The sequence below is a fragment of the Sarcophilus harrisii genome, chromosome 5, assembly GCF_902635505.1.
Source record: "Sarcophilus harrisii chromosome 5, mSarHar1.11, whole genome shotgun sequence".
NCBI lineage: Eukaryota > Metazoa > Chordata > Mammalia > Dasyuromorphia > Dasyuridae > Sarcophilus > Sarcophilus harrisii.
The window spans coordinates 83,645,172-83,662,862 of record NC_045430.1 but is presented as its reverse complement, the minus strand read 5'-3'; the positions used below and the strand labels follow the sequence as shown (position 1 = coordinate 83,662,862).

Genomic DNA, 17,691 nt, shown 5'->3' with positions numbered 1-17,691 from the left:
TTACTTGCTCAATTTTTTTTTATCTAGCTTTTTTGGGATAACTAGCATTTCCAACACTACATCCAATAATAGTGGCGTTAATGGCATTCTTATTACCCCTGCAATTATTTTTTTTTTTAAAGACTGAGTCTCTTCATCTTGTTCTAACTGGGAATGCAGGGGTTGCTCATGGCTTGGTCCCAATATTGATTGGATCAGAAACTCTGACCAGCTCCATTTCCCAGCTAAGTCATTTTGCTCCTCCTTAGACAGCCTAGTTTCTACCATACACACACACACACACACACACACACACACACACACACACCCTTCTAGGTGCCTAATTTAGTGAGCACACAGAATGGCTTAGACCACTGCAGTTCAGAACTCCTGAGCTCAAAAGATTTACCCTCCTCAAGCCTCCTCCATAGCTGGGGTTCACACCCAAATGAAACTACCTTTTCTAGCTAGTACGACTAGTAGACATGGTGTGTACATAAATATTCCATAGTGTGTGAGCATTGAAGCTATATGCAAGTATATATCTACACATATGAACATATATCATATAAATACATGCATGTACATGCACATACATTGCATGTTAGAATTTACATGCATGCAATTTTATGTGGCGTGCATGTGTATGTATACCTTCTGTTAGTCCCCTCTTTCCATTAGATAGCATTTTGTAAGATCTCAAAAGGCAGCTGGTGTCCCCTGAGCTCTTGAGTAAATCGGTCTTTGGAGGGAAAAAAAACCTGCCCCTTGGGAGAGAAACCATTTGAAAGAAAAGAGTCTACAAGACATCCAGAGCTCAGAGAGACATCTTTATACTTCAAGGTCAACAGGAAATAGGGGATGGAGGAATAGGAGATTCTCTTGTGTATATATAGAGAGAGTTCTGACCTAGGAGCAAATTAGAAATGTTCTTATGAAAGACATGGAATAGTCACTGAATATTTGTGCTTGTTCTGAAGTGAGGGAGCAAGAAGGGAAGTCGCCCATCATGGATGCACAAGGGGATGCTATACAATGCTTTTAAGTGACATAACCTCCCCCCAAAATCTTATAAAAGTGAAATCAATCTGGAGGGCCATGCTACTTTTTCTTTCAAAGCCTCTCTTCTTCCCCTGGCAACCTCCTTCCCCTGGGAACACTTCTACCTTTCAGACCCTTCAGTCTTCAGTCTCATTCTGTTTAAGGGCAGCCTAATATAGTAGATAGACTGCTGAACTTGGAGTCAGATGAAACCTTCTCAGATAATTTACTAGCTGTAAATTGTTTAATATCTGAGCCTCAATTCTCTCATTTACAAATAGGAATAATAATTTGTAATGTTTCCTTAGAAGAGCTAAATGTGATTAGCACATCTCTGAGGTTTTACTGAATTGCAGAAAGAAGCTGGGTATTCAAAGAAGCAGGGAAACCAAGAAATGGAAATAACTAGAAGGGCATTCTAGGCACGGAAGGTAGCCAGTGAAAAGGCCCAGAGTCAAGAGATGGAGTGTATTGTGCAAGACCAGTGTTATTGGATTAAAGAATATATGTAAGACTGAAAAGGTAAAAGGTTAGGGAGAATGTTACAAAGGGCTTTGAACACTAAAGAGAGGATGTGATATTTGATCCTTCAAGTTGTAAATTGGAGTTGACTGAATAGAAATGTGACATGGTCAAGAATGAGAAGAGTCAAGATGAAGGGAGAAAACAGTAAGGAGATAGGAGTAGGGTGAAAAAAGGGAAGTTTTCATTTTATACTGGAATTCTTGATTATCTCCCAATTATAATTATAATAAATTACATTTTTTACAATTACAATTATTCTAATTACAATAAATTCTAGAACTGACTGGTAATCCAATGAGACTTAGACCCTTCTACTGACATCAGGTGTAATGTTAGAACCTCAATGATACCATCCAAAGCTCATGTAAGTGCAGGGCCCCTGGAATGCCACTAGCCCAGATATTAGGATGAAGAAAATGTGGCAAGTCCCAATACATCTATCTCTATCTCCATAGGTTGAAAATAATTCATATATATATATATATATATATATATATATTTATATATGTACACATATATGTAAATATAGTTATATAAATATATTACAAATAGTTCTATTTTATATATGTATATAAAAATATTTGTGTATGTATATAGTATAGTTATAGTATTACAGTTAGAGACTATGGACTTGTAGCCATATTTACTTAAGTGCTACAAGTAAAAATGGGAATCGTGGGAAGAAGAGATTTGAAATGATAATTATGGTTACATATCATGTAGTTCACATTATTGGATATATTTTTAGTATCATAGTGCTTTCTAATATAAATTGTTTTCTTCTCATTATAATATGAGGTCATCGGATAAATTCTGATTAATCTGTGTGAATCTCAGAAAAGCAGAATAGTTTTAAAAGTTGCCAATTGGATTTCTTATGTATTTTAAAAAGAAAAACAAGCTTTAAGAGATTTTTCAGTTTCATTCACTATCTTTTGTATTCCATTATGTATATGAAAATACCCATTTTATTGGGTGTTTAAGTTCAAAATTAAAAAAAAAAAACTCTAAAAAGAAAATGAAGGAAGATGTTGGGGCGGGGAGGGTTAGAGCATTATTAGAAGTAGTTTGGAATGCCAAACTTGAAAAATTTCAAAGGAATTTGGAATCCTATGCCAACCTTAATTTAAAAATGCTAGTTAATTATAAATACCTATTATTATGACTCCTCTTTCGTCCTTGTCACAGGCTACAATATTTTTTGAAAGGTGATTTGATGCAATGTCATTTTAAATTAATTTGATTATACATTGGATATCATTTGGTCATAACAAATAAAAAATTATTTATGTTTTAACCATGTAGTATAGCAAATAGAAAGAATGAAGGACATGGAATCAGAAAGACAATCTCTAAGAATACCTATGTGGCTATGGGCAAGTCATTTAACTTCTCTGAGTCTCAGTTTCCTTATCTGTTAAATGGGAATAAATTTCATTGGATTGTTCTGAGTTTCTTCAATCAGTTTGATGAAATTAAAAGAAATGGTGTCCTTTGTTTGGAAGTATCTACCTCCTCTACTCCCACACTCAAGGTAAACATATGCACTGATTCCTTGTTAAAAGGACACAAGGAGAGGGGAGGATTCTGGGAAGATGGCAGAGTAGGTTGGTAAATTTCAAGCGCTCCAGATTTCCCTCACAAATAGAACAAATTTGCAGAGCAAACACAGACTGGTGAAAAATCAAGACGACTTGGAGCAGAACTGGGATTGTCCAGGTACTGTTGTACCTTGAAAAGATCTGAAGAAAGACTGGGGGCAGGAGATTACCCAGTATGAAGTGCAAACCCCTCTGGGCTAACTCTGGTATATTACCAATATTGGTATTGGTATATTATTGGTATTGGTATATTATTACCAAATTTCTAAATCCCCAGATCAAACAGAAAGTTTTGCAAGAAACAAGAAAAAACAATTCATATATGCTGGAGCTACAATTAGAATTGTATAAAACTTAGCAGCAGCCACAATAAAAGACCACAGGTCCTGAAATCATATCTATTGACAAAAAAGCTAGGCCTGTGGCCAAAATTATCATTTCTAGCAAAATTATCTATAATATGGAATGAGAAAAAAAGAGACATGAACTTGCAGATTTTTAGGACTTTCTATCAACCAAACCTGAACTTAATAGAAAATTTAACATATAAGAGCCAATATCAAAATCAATTTCAAGGAATTCAATATAGACATATTGTTTATGTTTTTTGACATGGGAAATGTATACCAAAATTGACATCAATAATAGGGTAGCTCAAAACAAAAACTGAGGCAGAGTTGAGGTAAAAATACTAATCAGGTTATACAAATGAGGTGCAAATGAAGAATAGACACAGAGCCATTAGAGGGGGAAGGAGGGTTTGTAGTTATGAAAACCTACTCACATCTGGAATGGGTTAAATAAAGAACCCTATATGTATACCATTAAGGATATAGCACTCTCCAAAATCTATAAAGAAATAACGGGAGAGGGATAGGTAGACAGGGAAACAATAGATGAGTGAAGAAGACAAGGGAGGGACCCATGGATGAGGGAAGTTAAATAATAGTAAGGCAAGTTAAGGGTCAAAATTAAAGCATAGTCAATAAGGATAGGAAAGGTGTGTGTGTGTGTGTGTGTGTGTGTGTGTGTGTGTGAGAGAGAGAGAGAGAGAGAGAGAGAGAGAGGGATGTGTGTATGTATGTATGTATGTGTGTATATATATACATATGTATACATAAATATATCCTTTCTTAACTATCACCTGCTTGGAGGAGGTGATGACAGGAGCAAAAAAGAATAAAGTAAAAAAGGTATGCAGCAGAGAACAAAAGAACAATTTACAAGGAAGTAAAGAAAAGATGGACACTCATGAATAAAATTTCTTCTACTAATATATATATATATATATATATATATATATATATATATATATATATACTTTCTTGAACTGGTAACTTATTGTTTATATTTTGAATCCTCCTCAGTATTCTACTGGGCATATAACAATGTTCTCTTTTGTTTTATATGCCTTTTCTGTTTTTCTTTTTTCTTATTCTGTTTTTTAAAAATAAAATAAAAATTTTTACAGCTAGTGCTTTTAGAAAGGACTACAGGACTGAGTCAAATTTATAAGAATTGATAAATGGTCAAATATATGAAATGGTATGATGCAGAAACTGAAGCCATTTCTTGTCATATGAAAAAATGTTCTAAATCACTATTGATTGGAGAGATGCAAATTAACTGCCTCAGCAAAAAAAAAAAAAAAAAAAAAAAAATTTTCCTTGGGATAGACTCAGTAATGGTACTTGTCTGGAATTACCTCATTGCTGAAAAGAACCAAGTCCATCAGAGTTGATCTTGTTGTTACTATGCACAATATTCTCTTTGTTCTGTTCACATCACTTGCATCAGTTCATTTAGTCTTTCTAGGCTTTTCTGAAATTATTATTTGTAAAGGGCTGAAACTCTTGAGTTCATGCACTGAGGTTCGGACAACCGAGCACTTAAGGCTAACTACCGACTGGACAATACTCTATTAGCATATGCTTGGAAAATGGCCCTTCTCACTGTTCTGTGCCGGCTCAATAATTGGTGTATACAGAGAATTGTAGCAGGATCTAGGAGGTGGAGTAAGACTAGCCAGAGTCACTTTGGCAGTAGACAAGGAAGAAGGAGGTTGTGGAGATTCTGCATCCATCCAATTCACTTCTACCTTTAAAGATCAAGAATAAAGACCAAGGACTTTTGCTTATCCTGACTCTGGCTGATTCTAAGGTATCCAGGGTGCTAATGCGGTCATCACAATTATTTCTTATAGAATAATAATAATCCATTACATATATATACCATAACTTATTCAACCATTCCCTAATAGTTGGGGAATCCCTCAATTTCCAGTTTCTAACCACTACAAAAAAAGAATTACTATAAACATTTTTGCGCATGTGGGTCCTTTCCCCATCTTTTATGATCTCTTTGGATATAGACCCAGAAGACCCTCAGTCCTGGCTCAGTAGAGCAGAAAGTCAGTGGGGCAGCCTCTAGTCCCAGCTCAGAAAGCAAACTCTGGGTAACCAGGCTGTTTCCTGAACAGAGCAGGCAAAGCTATCCCTTGCAAACACAAGAAGGCATTGTGCTCAAAGCCAAAGCTAGGAAGCTTGGGATGGCGCTCCCTATACCTCAGGAGCAGAGGTCAACTATAAAAGTAAAAGAGGAAATACCAAAAAAAGGAAAGAAAACGAGCAAGAAACAGAAAAGAACCTTGACCATAGAAAGCTACTATGGTGACAGAGAAGACCAAAACACCAACTCAGATGAGGACATGTTCATAGGAGAAATCTCAAAAAGTGATATGAATTGGTCTCAAGCCCAAAGAGGCTTCTTGGAAGTGCTCATTAAAGACTTTAAAAGGCTAAAAAGAAATGAGAGGTATGAATGAGAGAGTCAGCTTGGGAAAAGAAGGGGAAAAAACTGAAGAAAACAACCCCTTAAAATATAATTGGCCAAATGCAAAAAAAAAAAAAAAAATCTATTGAAGAAACAACACTTTCAAAAATAAAATTAACCAAATGGAAAAAAGAGATACGAAAGCTAACTGAAGGAAATCACACATTAGAAACTAGAATGGGACATATGGAAAGTAATGACTCAGACAGTACAATTCAGTCAAACTAAAAAGAATGAAAAAATGGAAGAAAATATGAAATACCTCACTGGAAAAATAGCTGATCTGGAAAATAGATCCAGAAGAGACAATTTAAAAATTATTGGCCCATCTGATAAAAAAAAAGCCTGGTTAAGTAACATAAAATTTTAGTGGACCACAATTAACATGGTTTTGTTATTTTTGTAAACTCCATTCAACAGCATTTAAAGAGAAGAAAAAGTGGTGAATGGTGGGACTAACTGAAGGTTAGGATTTGGCAAGGTATGATCAGTAAAAGGACAGGAAGTCAAGGAATACAAGTGCAGAGAATAATGTAAAGTCAAACTAATGACCTGATTTACCAAGGAGTGATGGACTGGAAAGAACTGAGGGACAGAAGGATTTCAGGTCACAGTGACAATGAAGAACAAAGTTAGGATCTTAAGGCATAGGGAAAGATGCAAGCCTGGGTTTAGGGGTACAAAAAAGATTTGCTAAGAACCTGGAGGGAAGAAAAGAATGATAAAAGATTATGAGCAAATAAAGGAATGAGGAGCTCGTGAACAAGGAAGTGCAATATTTGTAATTAATACTAAAATTAAAGGCATGACTATCTCTGTGAGGCCCAGTGGAAAAGTAGGCTATGAGATGGAAGGTCTTGGAAATTAAGGCAGCTGAGGAAATTGAGGCACTAAGGAGAGCTGACACTCTCCTAGTGTGAGGACAGTTGAGAACAAAAAAACTATGAGCCAGGAAAGAAGATTATCCTGGAAGTGGTCATTAGATAAAGGCTATTAGAATCTGACAAATTTGGACAGCATAAACCTCAAAGGAGGGAAGCTGATTTGGAATTGTGGTAGAGAATTTGAAAGTGACAATGGGAAGCAAGGAGTTTTCCAACTAAATGACTCAGGGAACATTAGTTAAAGTGAAACCAGTATTGGCAAGGATCGAATGCCATCAGAAAGGAGCTAAATTTCAATGATTGACAGAAGATAGAAAGAGAAAGAATGATGAAAGGAAGTTAGCTAATTATGGAACAGGCATTCCACAGGTCTCAGCAGAATCCAGGAAGGTCTAGAGTCAGATGTTATATAAATATGTGAAAGAAGAGAACAGAATAGGAGGATGGGAATAAGGAAGTAGGTAGTTAGAGATGGGGAAAAGAGTTTCTACATAGGCAGTCATGGATTTAGAATCACTGGACTAGAGAATCACTTGAACCTGTGAGAATGAGTCCAGAAACAGAAGATTAGACTGTTCATAGTTGTCTCTCAAGGCTCAAGTCCCCACGTAGTTGTTGGGGTCTAGGTCTGGCTGGGGGTTTATGGTCTCTGCCAGGACTAGGGAAGACCTGGAGTAGATGAAGTGCTGGAGTTGGGTAGCCTGGATATAAATCAATTCTTGAGTGCTGGGGAAAGCCCTGGGTTGAAGATGGAATCACCATTTTCTTGATGTTAGTAGTGGGTAGGGGTTAATCCCCATGATGAATAAACCCAGCCTGTCTGAATTCAAGGCTTTAAGGGTCCTTGAATCATGGGCTAAATAATATCAGTAAGTAAAATGCTTTGCAAACCTTAAAGGATAATATAGCTTCTGACATTTATGTCACAGTCAGATACTACTGAAAAACAACTGGACAGCCCACAGGACATTCAGTACTAGATGTCTACAGGAAAGCTCCAATCAATCAGTCAATCACTTAGTACTTAGTAAGCACCCACACTATTTGTGAGACACTGAACTAAGTTTGGAGATCTGCCTTCAGGGAGCAAGGTGATTCATTCCATTTTAGAGCGGCTAAATCTGAGGTGCTATTAGGTCATCCCAGTAAATTGGTCATGTGAAAGATCAGTGGAGAGAGTCTCTGAGCATTGCAAGTCAGCTGGACAGAGAGGACAACAGCCACTCTGAGTAAATGAGGTTCCCAAGTAAGAGAATGTAGGAAGAGAAGGAAAAAGAGAAGGCATATTCTTGAGGGGGAGAACCACCAATAACAAGTTATTAGTCGGTCTCAGATAGGCTATCCCACTCTGCTCTCTAAACACCTGTGCTTTCTCTTCTGGGAACATTCATCCACTTCCTCCTCCTCTGGGATTCTACCATCATTCCGCCTTGTATCACAGTTATTTATGTCAGTGTCTTTCCTATTCTGCTAATCTCCTCAAGGCTGCTAGATGGCTCAGTGTATCAGGTGTTGGACCCAAGTCTGAAAGATCGACATTCAAATCAAGCTTCAGGAGCTTGTAAACTGTGTGGCCTGGGAAAATCACCTAGTCTCAGTTTCTTCATCTATAAAGTGGGGATAATAATACAATCTATCTCTCCCCCCGGTTGTTGTGATGATTAAATGAGATAATATTTGTATTTTGCAAATGCTATTTTATTAGTAGTATTATTACTAAGGGTAGGAACCAGGTCTTATGCATCTTTGCATTCCCACCAGTGCCTAGCATAGAATCTTGTGCATAATAGGTACTCAACAGATGCTTACTGGATTTTATTCTCTCTAGGACTCCTCCTCTGCCTCCTGCACACCAAACTCTGACTTACAAACTGCTTCTCCTCTTGCCTTATCATTTGCTACTCCTTCCGTCTCCCCATGTCATCACAAGGCACAGGCAGGCTTGGGATAATTCCACGAAATAATGTAATCCACTAGTCTAGTGGGCAAGTAGGATAGGGGAATAAAGAACAGAGTGGCATCCCAGCCGGCTGAGTAGCGGGTACGTGGATGACGAGAAGTCAAGGCATGCTCCAGACAGTTGGTCACCAGGGAGAGGTCTGGTTGGCAGAAATTCTGTATGTCATGAGTAGATTGGAGAACTGTGAGAGAAAGAGAATGAAAAGGGGATGGTTAACTCTGTTTGGATTGTACCACCCAGCATTCTTCTTCTCCCTTCACTCTGCTTTTGCATGACCTTTGGAATAAGGTGACAAAATCCTAGTCCTTGTTTAGATTGGCAGAAGTCACATTCCCTCCCATAGCTCAGGCCCAGAAGTGAACCCGCATTCCCCAGACTGTGTACTTAACACTCAGCTTCCTTGGTGTGCAACCAAGAGAAGGGGAAAGCTTCTCTTATATAATGATAATTTTCACTATCATTTTATATATATCTCATTATCTATATATCTATATCTATATGCCATGAGGAGTTCACAATCTAATCCTGAGTTATGAGCCAGCAAGTCCGGAGTTCATGTTTGGTTACAGACTCTCTCTGGCTCTGCAAGCTTGGGCTAGTAACTTCTGTTTGCTTCAGTCTCCTCAACTAGAAAATGAATATCACAGTAGCACTCATCTCCCAGGGTGACTGTAAGCACACAAAGGGATGATAATGATAAAGTGCTTAGCAAACAGTAAATGAGATATAAATGGGAGAAGTTAGCTATTACCTTGCAGGGGTGTTGTGAGGATTTAGTATTTGTAAAAAACAAAAAACAAAAAAGCAAAAAAAATCCTCTCAGCGCAGAGCTGGTAAGTAATAGGTACCATATAAATGCTTATTCCCTTTTCTGCTCCTCTTAACAGTGCCTAGCACACAGCAGGTGCTTGATAAATGCTTGTTGCCTGATGGAGCACTTCTGTGTGATTATACGAGAGGTCAGGAGTGCTGTATTCTAATCCTACCTCTGTTTATAACTGGGAGCCACCTAGTCTCTTAGAGAGCCTCCTTTCCCCCATCTATAAAACATTGGATTCCATGGTTTCCACGACACCTCTGATATTCCTCCTTTAAGCCCCCCTGTTTCATTTCTTCTGGCTTCACATGGCTCAGTTCCTCTAGCTCTGGTGCCCATGGGGCTTGCTGGTATGGAGGGAGATGATCTCCCTTTCTCTCTCCCTCCTCCAGCCAGTCCAGGGCCCTTCATGGAAGGGGACAACTCACAGGCATCCAAGAACTTCTGGCCGTAACACTGCCTGACTTCAGGGTCCAAGCGATCCCACAGCTTGTGGTAGCTCTGGGAAAAAATCTTCTCGTTGGTGATGTTGGTCTTGAAGAAGCCAGGCTCTACCATGGCCACCTTCACCCCAAAGTGGTAGAGTTCCCGTCTATGGGAGGGACAGAACCAGAGCATGATCTGAACGGCTCTGAAAGAAGAAGCTGGGGACCAAGGAGGGAGGGGATGGGAGAGGTTGGGATGTTTATGAGTACTTTCCTCTGTAAGGTAGATCTTATAAATATTGTTGGCCCCATTCTACAGATGATGCTACCAAGGCTCTGAGAGTTTGTGACTTGCTCAGACTCACATACCCTTTAAACTGCCTCTGTGATGGGAAAGCTGGAAAAATCTTGTCTGCCAAAGGGCTCTGAGCACCCGGTGCACTGTTGTCACATCCCCTGACCGCTTCTGAATAATGTTTATCATATTTTACAGGGTCACTATGAGGAAAGTACTCTGAATAGCTCAAAAGAAATATACAAACATATTATTAACACTATCACCATTTTTATGATTTTATTAGCAGTGGGAGGTGACTAGGACAAAAGGAATGATACAAGGACTTGGGGAAACCATGGAGAAGGGAGTGTAAAGGAGAAGGGCCTGTAAGCCCCCTCTGGCTCGGGGGAAGGTTTCAGCTGGAGAAGGGCCTTACCTGAGACTGTCGGAGAAAGCTTCCACCCCATACTTGGAAATGCAGTAGCCACCCCCAAAGACAGACAGGCGGCCCATCACGCTGGACATGCTGACAATCCTGCCCCGGGCCTTCCTCACCAGAGGAAGCAGACTCAGGGTCACCTCAATCAGTCCAATGAGGTTCACATTGAGCACTTTCAGGAAGTCCTCTATGTTCAGCCACTCGTTGGGGGCCGAGGGCAAGGAGACGCCGGCATTGTTCACCAGGCCCCAGAGCCCTGAGAAGAGCAGAAGTCTCTACTGAGGGGTTAGCAAGCACCAGCACCATAATTCGCTTCAGTTCACACCTGCCGGAAACCCATCTTGGGCATTTTTCTAGATTCTGGGAAGGAGGAGTCAGTTCTCTTCCCTTCTAAGAGCTTGCACTCCAGTTGGGAAAGAGAAGATTTGAAATCACAAGCCTAAAAAAACCCCTGGGAAATCATCATCTGTAAACTCCTCATTTTTCAGATAAGGAAATCAAGACTGAGAATAATACAGGCTCATCCACGGTCACAAAAATGGTTTGTTGCCTCTCCTTAAACATGCTTCCACATAAAACAATTCTGAGGGGAGCATGGGGACTTACTGAAAGTCCCATGTAAATTCAGAAGCAAGGACAAGCTATGAAGGGCTTAACTAGGGGAGACTCCATAGAGGAGGAGAGTCCATTGAAATGGTGGAATACGATCATGCTAATATGATGAAGGGAATGATTTCAAAGAAACCTCAAAAGACTTGTGTAAATTCCTTGAAAGAAGGGATCATCTCATTTGTATGTGTAACCTCACAGGATAGACACTTAATAAAAGCCTGCTGATTGATTAATCTATGCGCCTGTGAAATCCTGACTATAGTTTATTAGCTAGGAAATGGAGCTCACCCTTCTGGCCTTAGTTTTGTCATTTATAAATGAAGGGGTTGGACTATCAGAGGATCTTGATTTTTCTTGCACCATGAGCCCTTTGGATTACACCTATGGACCACTTTTCAAAGTGACGTTTTTAAACATATAAAATAAAATACAAAGGAAATCAATATTAATGGTTATCCAAATTTTAAAAAAAATACCTAAGACCCAATAAAAGAGATAACATACCAAAATTTATGAGATGTAGCCAAAGCAGTTCTTAGGGGAAGTTTTATATCTCTAGATGCTTACTTACATAGAGAAAGAGAAGATCAATGAATTGGGCATGCAACTAAGAAAGCTAGAAAAAGAACAAATTAAAAATACAGTGTCTAGGCTAAGAACTCTTGCTAAATGATCTTCAAGGTCCTTTATAGCTCTAAATATTATTTTTCCATGATGTCCAGGAAAAACATTCCACTGCTCTTGAAATCACCTGTGGTCCCTTTATTCCCTAGGAAATAGAAGGTCTTTCCAAATGTCTGACCACCTTTTCCAGTGCAATTGATCTCTCAAATGAAGATTTCTAAAGAAGAGGATACCTTCTCCCTCCTTTAGCAAAGTCAAATCTTTGAAAAGCCACCTCCTTAGACCTGATAAGATAACTACCCTTCAAACATAGAAGTCTGCGAAGTCTGGAGTCTTTACTTCTACCACCATTTGGCCTTCCCTGCTCTACCTCTTTTAGCCTTTACTCTTTTCAAGTAGCACCAGGAGCTGTGGGGTCTTGTTTTGTTTACAGGATTCTAGAGATTTAGATAAGGAGAAGGCCCATTAGGCCCAAGCAGAGGATCAACAGAGACAAGAGATAGAAGTGAGTGAGGGAAAAGAAATTAGTGAGATTGAGGGTAGGACTGGTCCTTGAGGCTTCTGGCAAAACTGAGCCCTGAGAAGTTAGTTCTGTCCCTCCTCTCTCCATAGGAATTTGTTTTCCTACTGCTAACCAAAGCTTTCTGAAAGACTTGGCAGGTGACCCACTATTGACTCAACCTTAGCTTCTACTAAGGAGTGCCCTGTCCATCCAACCCAGTTTCCTCACCATTCCTAAAACATGTCAATCCCCATTTCCATCCCCAAACTTTCTGCTATTTCCCATTCCAAGCTCCTCTGGAATGTGAGAATCATGGCTTATGGACTTTTTGTCACCCACCCTATCTAGCACTGTTCAGGGCACCTAGAAAATGTGATCTTGGTGAAGTGGAATCTTTTTATTGGAATCAGGAAGATCTGGGTTCTATTTTCTAGCAGCTGTGTAACTGGGCTAATCTCAGTTTCTCTATCTATTAAACTGTATAATCATATTTGCAGCAGCGAAGGATAGTGAGGTCTCATCAATCAGAAAGTACCAAATGTACTGAAATCATACATGTGAAACCACAATGGAAACCAAAAGATCCCATATTAATGGACATCATTATTGTTGTTAAGGAACATTTAAAGGTTTTCTGTTGGGAGATAGTAATTGTGTTAACTTCCTCCTTCTCCTTCCCCCTCCCCCCCAGCTCAATTCAAAACAGAAGTTTTCAGGGAGCAGAGGATGTTTGGGGAAAGGAACTATTTAAGAGTGGTCAGGAAAGGAATCCTTGAGAGAAGTTTGTACATATTATTGTCTCTCTCACTATATTGTAAGCTCCTTGAAAATGTGCTTGTGGCAGCAGAACAATTTTCTGCAGGAGGGGAGTATCAAAAAAGACACACCATCAGTATAAATGCAAATTTCTAAGGGTTGGATTCAAAAAAACAGGCCCAATCTAGGATTAAATAATAGGCAATGGAGTATTTGCTAGATGGTCAATTTACATGATACAAAATTTCTGCCAATTCAAGAACTGAATTAATTGGCCCTATCATACTGATGTCACCTGATTTTCTATTCTTTGACTTGCTACCATTGTCCAAATTCAGGAGCAACTTAAATTTCTGTACTTTCCAATTTATAGAAATGAAAAAAAGCAGAAAGTAAAGTGAAAGATCAGAACATAAAGAAAATCATCCTAATTATCTGAATAGGGTCCATCTCTTAGATATGCTTCCACCTTTCTTCTGCTACCACTCTTGTTGATGGACTAACAAAATAGCTTCATAAGAAGTCTCCCTTTGGGAAAGGGACCTGTATGTGCACAAATGTTTGTGGCAGCCCTCTTTGTAGTGGCCAGAAACTGGAAACTGAGTGGATGCCCATCAACTGGAGAATGGCTGAATAAATTGTGGTATATGAATATTATGGAATATTATTGTTCTGTAAGAAATGACCAACAGCATGATTTTAGAAAGGCCTGGAGAGACTTACACGAACTGATGCTGAGTGAAACGAGCAGGGCCAGGAGATCATTATATACTTCAACAACAATACTATATGATGACCAATTCTGATGGACCTGGCCATCCTCAGCAATGAGATGAACCAAACCAGTTCTAATGGAGCAGTAATGAACTGAACCAGCTACGCCTAGTGAAAGAAGTCTTGGGAGATGACTGAAAACCATTACATTGAATTCCCAATCCCTATATTTTTGCCAATCTGTATTTTGGATTTCTTTCACAGGCTAATTGTACACTATTTGAGAGTCTGATTCCTTTTGTACAGCAAAATAACGGTTTGGTCATGTATACTTATTGTGTATCTAATTTATATTTTAATATATTTAACATCTACTGGTCATCCTGCCATCTGGGAGAGGGGGTGGGGAAAGGAGGGGAAAAATTGGAACAAGAGGTTTGGCAACTGTCAATGCTGTAAAGTTACCCATACATATAACCTGTAAATAAAAGGTTATTTAAAAAAAAAAAAAAAGTCTCCCTTCGATTTTTCCCTCCCCAAAGCAACAATCTAATCAAGTTATTCCTCTGCTTAAGAATCTTTAGCCGTTCCCCATTGCCTTCAAAACAAATATAAACTACTGATCCTATTCATCAAGTTTCTCCACAGTATTGCCCCCCACACTTCTATCTTGGGAACTCAACTTTCTAGCTCACCTTGACTACTGAGTCTTCATTCTCATCCAACTATGTCCAGTTATCTGTTTAGCTCATACTACTTTTGCCCATCCATATCTGAAATGGACTACCTCCTTCCCAACATCTTCCTGTTGAAATCTCTCCCTAATGAAAACTTATTTGATTACCCTAGCTAAAAATGATTACAGCCTCTTAAACATTTCCTAAAGAGATTTTGGTTCTCTCCGTTGAACTTATTTCATGATTCTTTTTATAATAAATTATTTGAGTTTTTGTAATCTCCATAGGAGATTGTAAAAGCTCATTAAAAGTAAAATTGCATCTTATTTTACTCAGCATAGTACTTTACACATAATAGGCAGTTTTCAAATGTCAAATTGAATTTTTCTCCAGAAACAAACTGAATGAAGAAATCTAGGTTATACCTTTATTTCCCACATGCTCCTTCACCCACTGGGCAGCTGCTGTGATGCTCTCCGTCTTGGTTACATCCAAGATCACTGTCTCTACTCTGTCTGAAGTCTCATGCCTCAGCTGCTCAGCTCCTTTCTCTGACAGACAGGCTGCCAGCACCCTCAGACCTCGAAGGTCCAGCTGCTTGGCCAGCAGTTTCCCAAATCCAGAGTCGCAGCCGGTGATGAAGACATATTTGTCCTCCAGATTGCTCACCACCTGCCTCTCCTGGTACCGGCGAAAGAGATGGTAAAGACCAATGAGGCAGGCCAGGTAGAGCCACATGTTTCTAAGAGACAGAAAGCAGAACACCATGAAACAGGGTCAGTGAAGGAGTGCAACATTTATCCCTCTGAGTAGCTCTGGTTGTATTCCTTGCCATGAGACACTAACCTTTTTTTATAAAACAGGCTGGCTTCATTGACCTGATTATTCCTTCTGTGATTTGTTATCTCTACTCAAAGTCAAGTCTCCTGACAACCATCCAGAGAGAAAACCCCACCCTCTCCTCTTCTCCCCCACAGTAATCTCTCTTGACTAAAATCCTCTCTGAAAATTCATTCCTATGCCATAACTTAGGTTACTAAATACTGCAACATACAACAGACTTCCCTTAAATTGTCAGTTTGAAAAGTTCTTCAAGGAGAGGAGTGTTTTCTCAGCTTTGAATCTCCAACACTCTGCACTGTAGGACTTGGTAAATTTTTGCTCAACAGAAACTGACTTTTCAGTGGCAAGGAATAAATACCCATTACCCAGATCTAGGGAAAAAGTATAAAAATGAATTGGCTGCACTTTATCCTTTGAGCATTGTCTCCCTCTCTATTTTGTGGTAAGCTGGTGGAAGGATGCCAACTTAAATCGGAGGACCTGCATTCAAATGCTAACCACTCCTACTACTTATGACATCCCACAACTAAGTGACCTTGATCTTCATCCATATCAGCTCCTTGGTTCTTTTATAATAAAATCAACACACTGGTCTAAATGAATTCTGAGGAATTCTACTCTAAAGCTAGAAGTCCCATTCACTCCTTCCCAATTAACTCAGTCCTCTTAAATTCTCCATAGTACCACCCTTCAACTTGAGATAAGAATTCTCCTGGAAAAGGGGGAGGAAAAAAGGAAAAAATAGGAAGAAAAGAGTGGGAGAGTAAGGAGGGTAACTTCCCTGGGATCCTTTGAGGACAATTTTTTTTGCAGCCGTTAAAGTATTTTATAAAATGTTCCCAGCTGCTGCTGTTAATTCTCCTGCAATTTTGTTCTCCTTTGATATTCATTCAAATGCAGATAAAAACAGTAGTTATTGTTGTTGATAAAGGATTTTTTTAAGAATTTAAAAAGAATTAGGGTTTTGTGGTTTTGTTTTTTAAAGAGTATTAGAAGATGGCAACTGCTCTTCCGTTTCTTGCGGGACCGCAGAAGAGGCAGAACTTGTCAGATGCAAATCAGAGAAACGGAGAAGTTTCTCAGCAGTAGCCTCTCTTTTCCATGTCAGTGCTAGTCTCCCGGTCCTCTAGAGACGTAGTGTGTGAAAAATGGTGGGTAAGCAGGAGAAAAGTCTTTTTGTTCCAAACCGCAGCTCTTCAGGCTGGAGGGTGACCAGAGGAATTGGGGATGGGGAAAAGGGGGGAGATCAAGGACTGGAAGGGCTAATTAATCAATTGTTCTACCAATCCCAGGGAAGAAACATTACCTGATTTAAAAGTGTCCGGGTCTGGATCTGCAATTATCTGAATTTAAGATCGATCCTCCCAGAAGAACTGAAGCCCCTCCTCTTTCCTGGAGCAGTTGCCCTGATGATCTCTGCCTTGAACTTGGGGGGAAGGGATGGGGGAAAGGAAATCAAGTAGTGATTGGGAAAGAGATTCCGACTGGGGGGTAGGGAGGAGTGCAGTGGGGGTGAGATGGAACAAAGTCCTGCAGTGGAGAAAAACATTTCAGTAGAATGAAGGGAAGTAGTCTGAGATGCAGGAGTTCATTTTTAAAATGAAAAAGTGAATATTTTATTTTTCCCAAATAACCACTTTTAAAAGACTAACTTATTTTAACATTTTCTTTTAAAATTTTGAGATTCAAATTCTTTCCCTTCCTCCCATTCCTTCTCCCACTCACTAAGAAAGCAAGCAATATATCAATTATACATATATATTATCCAAACATTTTCATATTAGCTCATATTGCAAAAAAGCAAGAAAAATAAAATGAGAAAACTATACTTCAATTTCCAACCAAAGTTCATCCGTTTTCTATGTCTCTGAAGGTGGATAGCAGTTTTTTTTTTCATCATGAATTCTTTGAAATTGTGTTGGATCACTGTATTGAGCAGAATAAGCCAAGTCTTTCACAACTGAACATTATTACAACATTGAACCATATTGCAAAAAAGCAAGAAAAACATACTTCAATTTGCACTCAAAGTTATTTAATCAACTCTCTATATCTCTGGAGATGGGTAAGCATTTTTTTTCATCATGAATCCTTTGAAGTTCTCTTGGATCATTGTATTGATCAGAATATGCTAAGTCTTTCACAACTGAACATTATTACAACATTGCTGTTAATTGTGCCCA

General features: G+C 39.0%; 1 protein-coding gene across 3 annotated transcripts; it reads right to left on the bottom strand.

Moving 5' to 3' along the window:
* Window positions 1-6,298: 6,298 nt before the first annotated feature.
* Window positions 6,299-16,934, bottom strand: RDH16 (retinol dehydrogenase 16). Of its 3 annotated transcripts, none has more exons than XM_031941139.1 (5): window positions 16,815-16,934; window positions 15,091-15,407; window positions 10,778-11,036; window positions 10,068-10,231; window positions 6,299-9,003 (listed from the first exon to the last, which is right to left on the bottom strand). In XM_031941139.1, the coding sequence occupies exons 2-5, from the start codon at window positions 15,401-15,403 to the stop codon at window positions 8,786-8,788; spliced, it is 954 nt and encodes a 317-aa protein (XP_031796999.1). In that variant the 5' UTR covers window positions 15,404-15,407; window positions 16,815-16,934; the 3' UTR covers window positions 6,299-8,785. The 3 variants fall into 3 exon arrangements, with proteins under 3 accessions (XP_031796999.1, XP_031797000.1, XP_031796998.1); XM_031941140.1 differs by lacking the exon at window positions 16,815-16,934 and adding an exon at window positions 15,512-15,866; XM_031941138.1 differs by lacking the exon at window positions 16,815-16,934 and having other exon boundaries at window positions 15,091-15,494.
* Window positions 16,935-17,691: the final 757 nt, after the last annotated feature.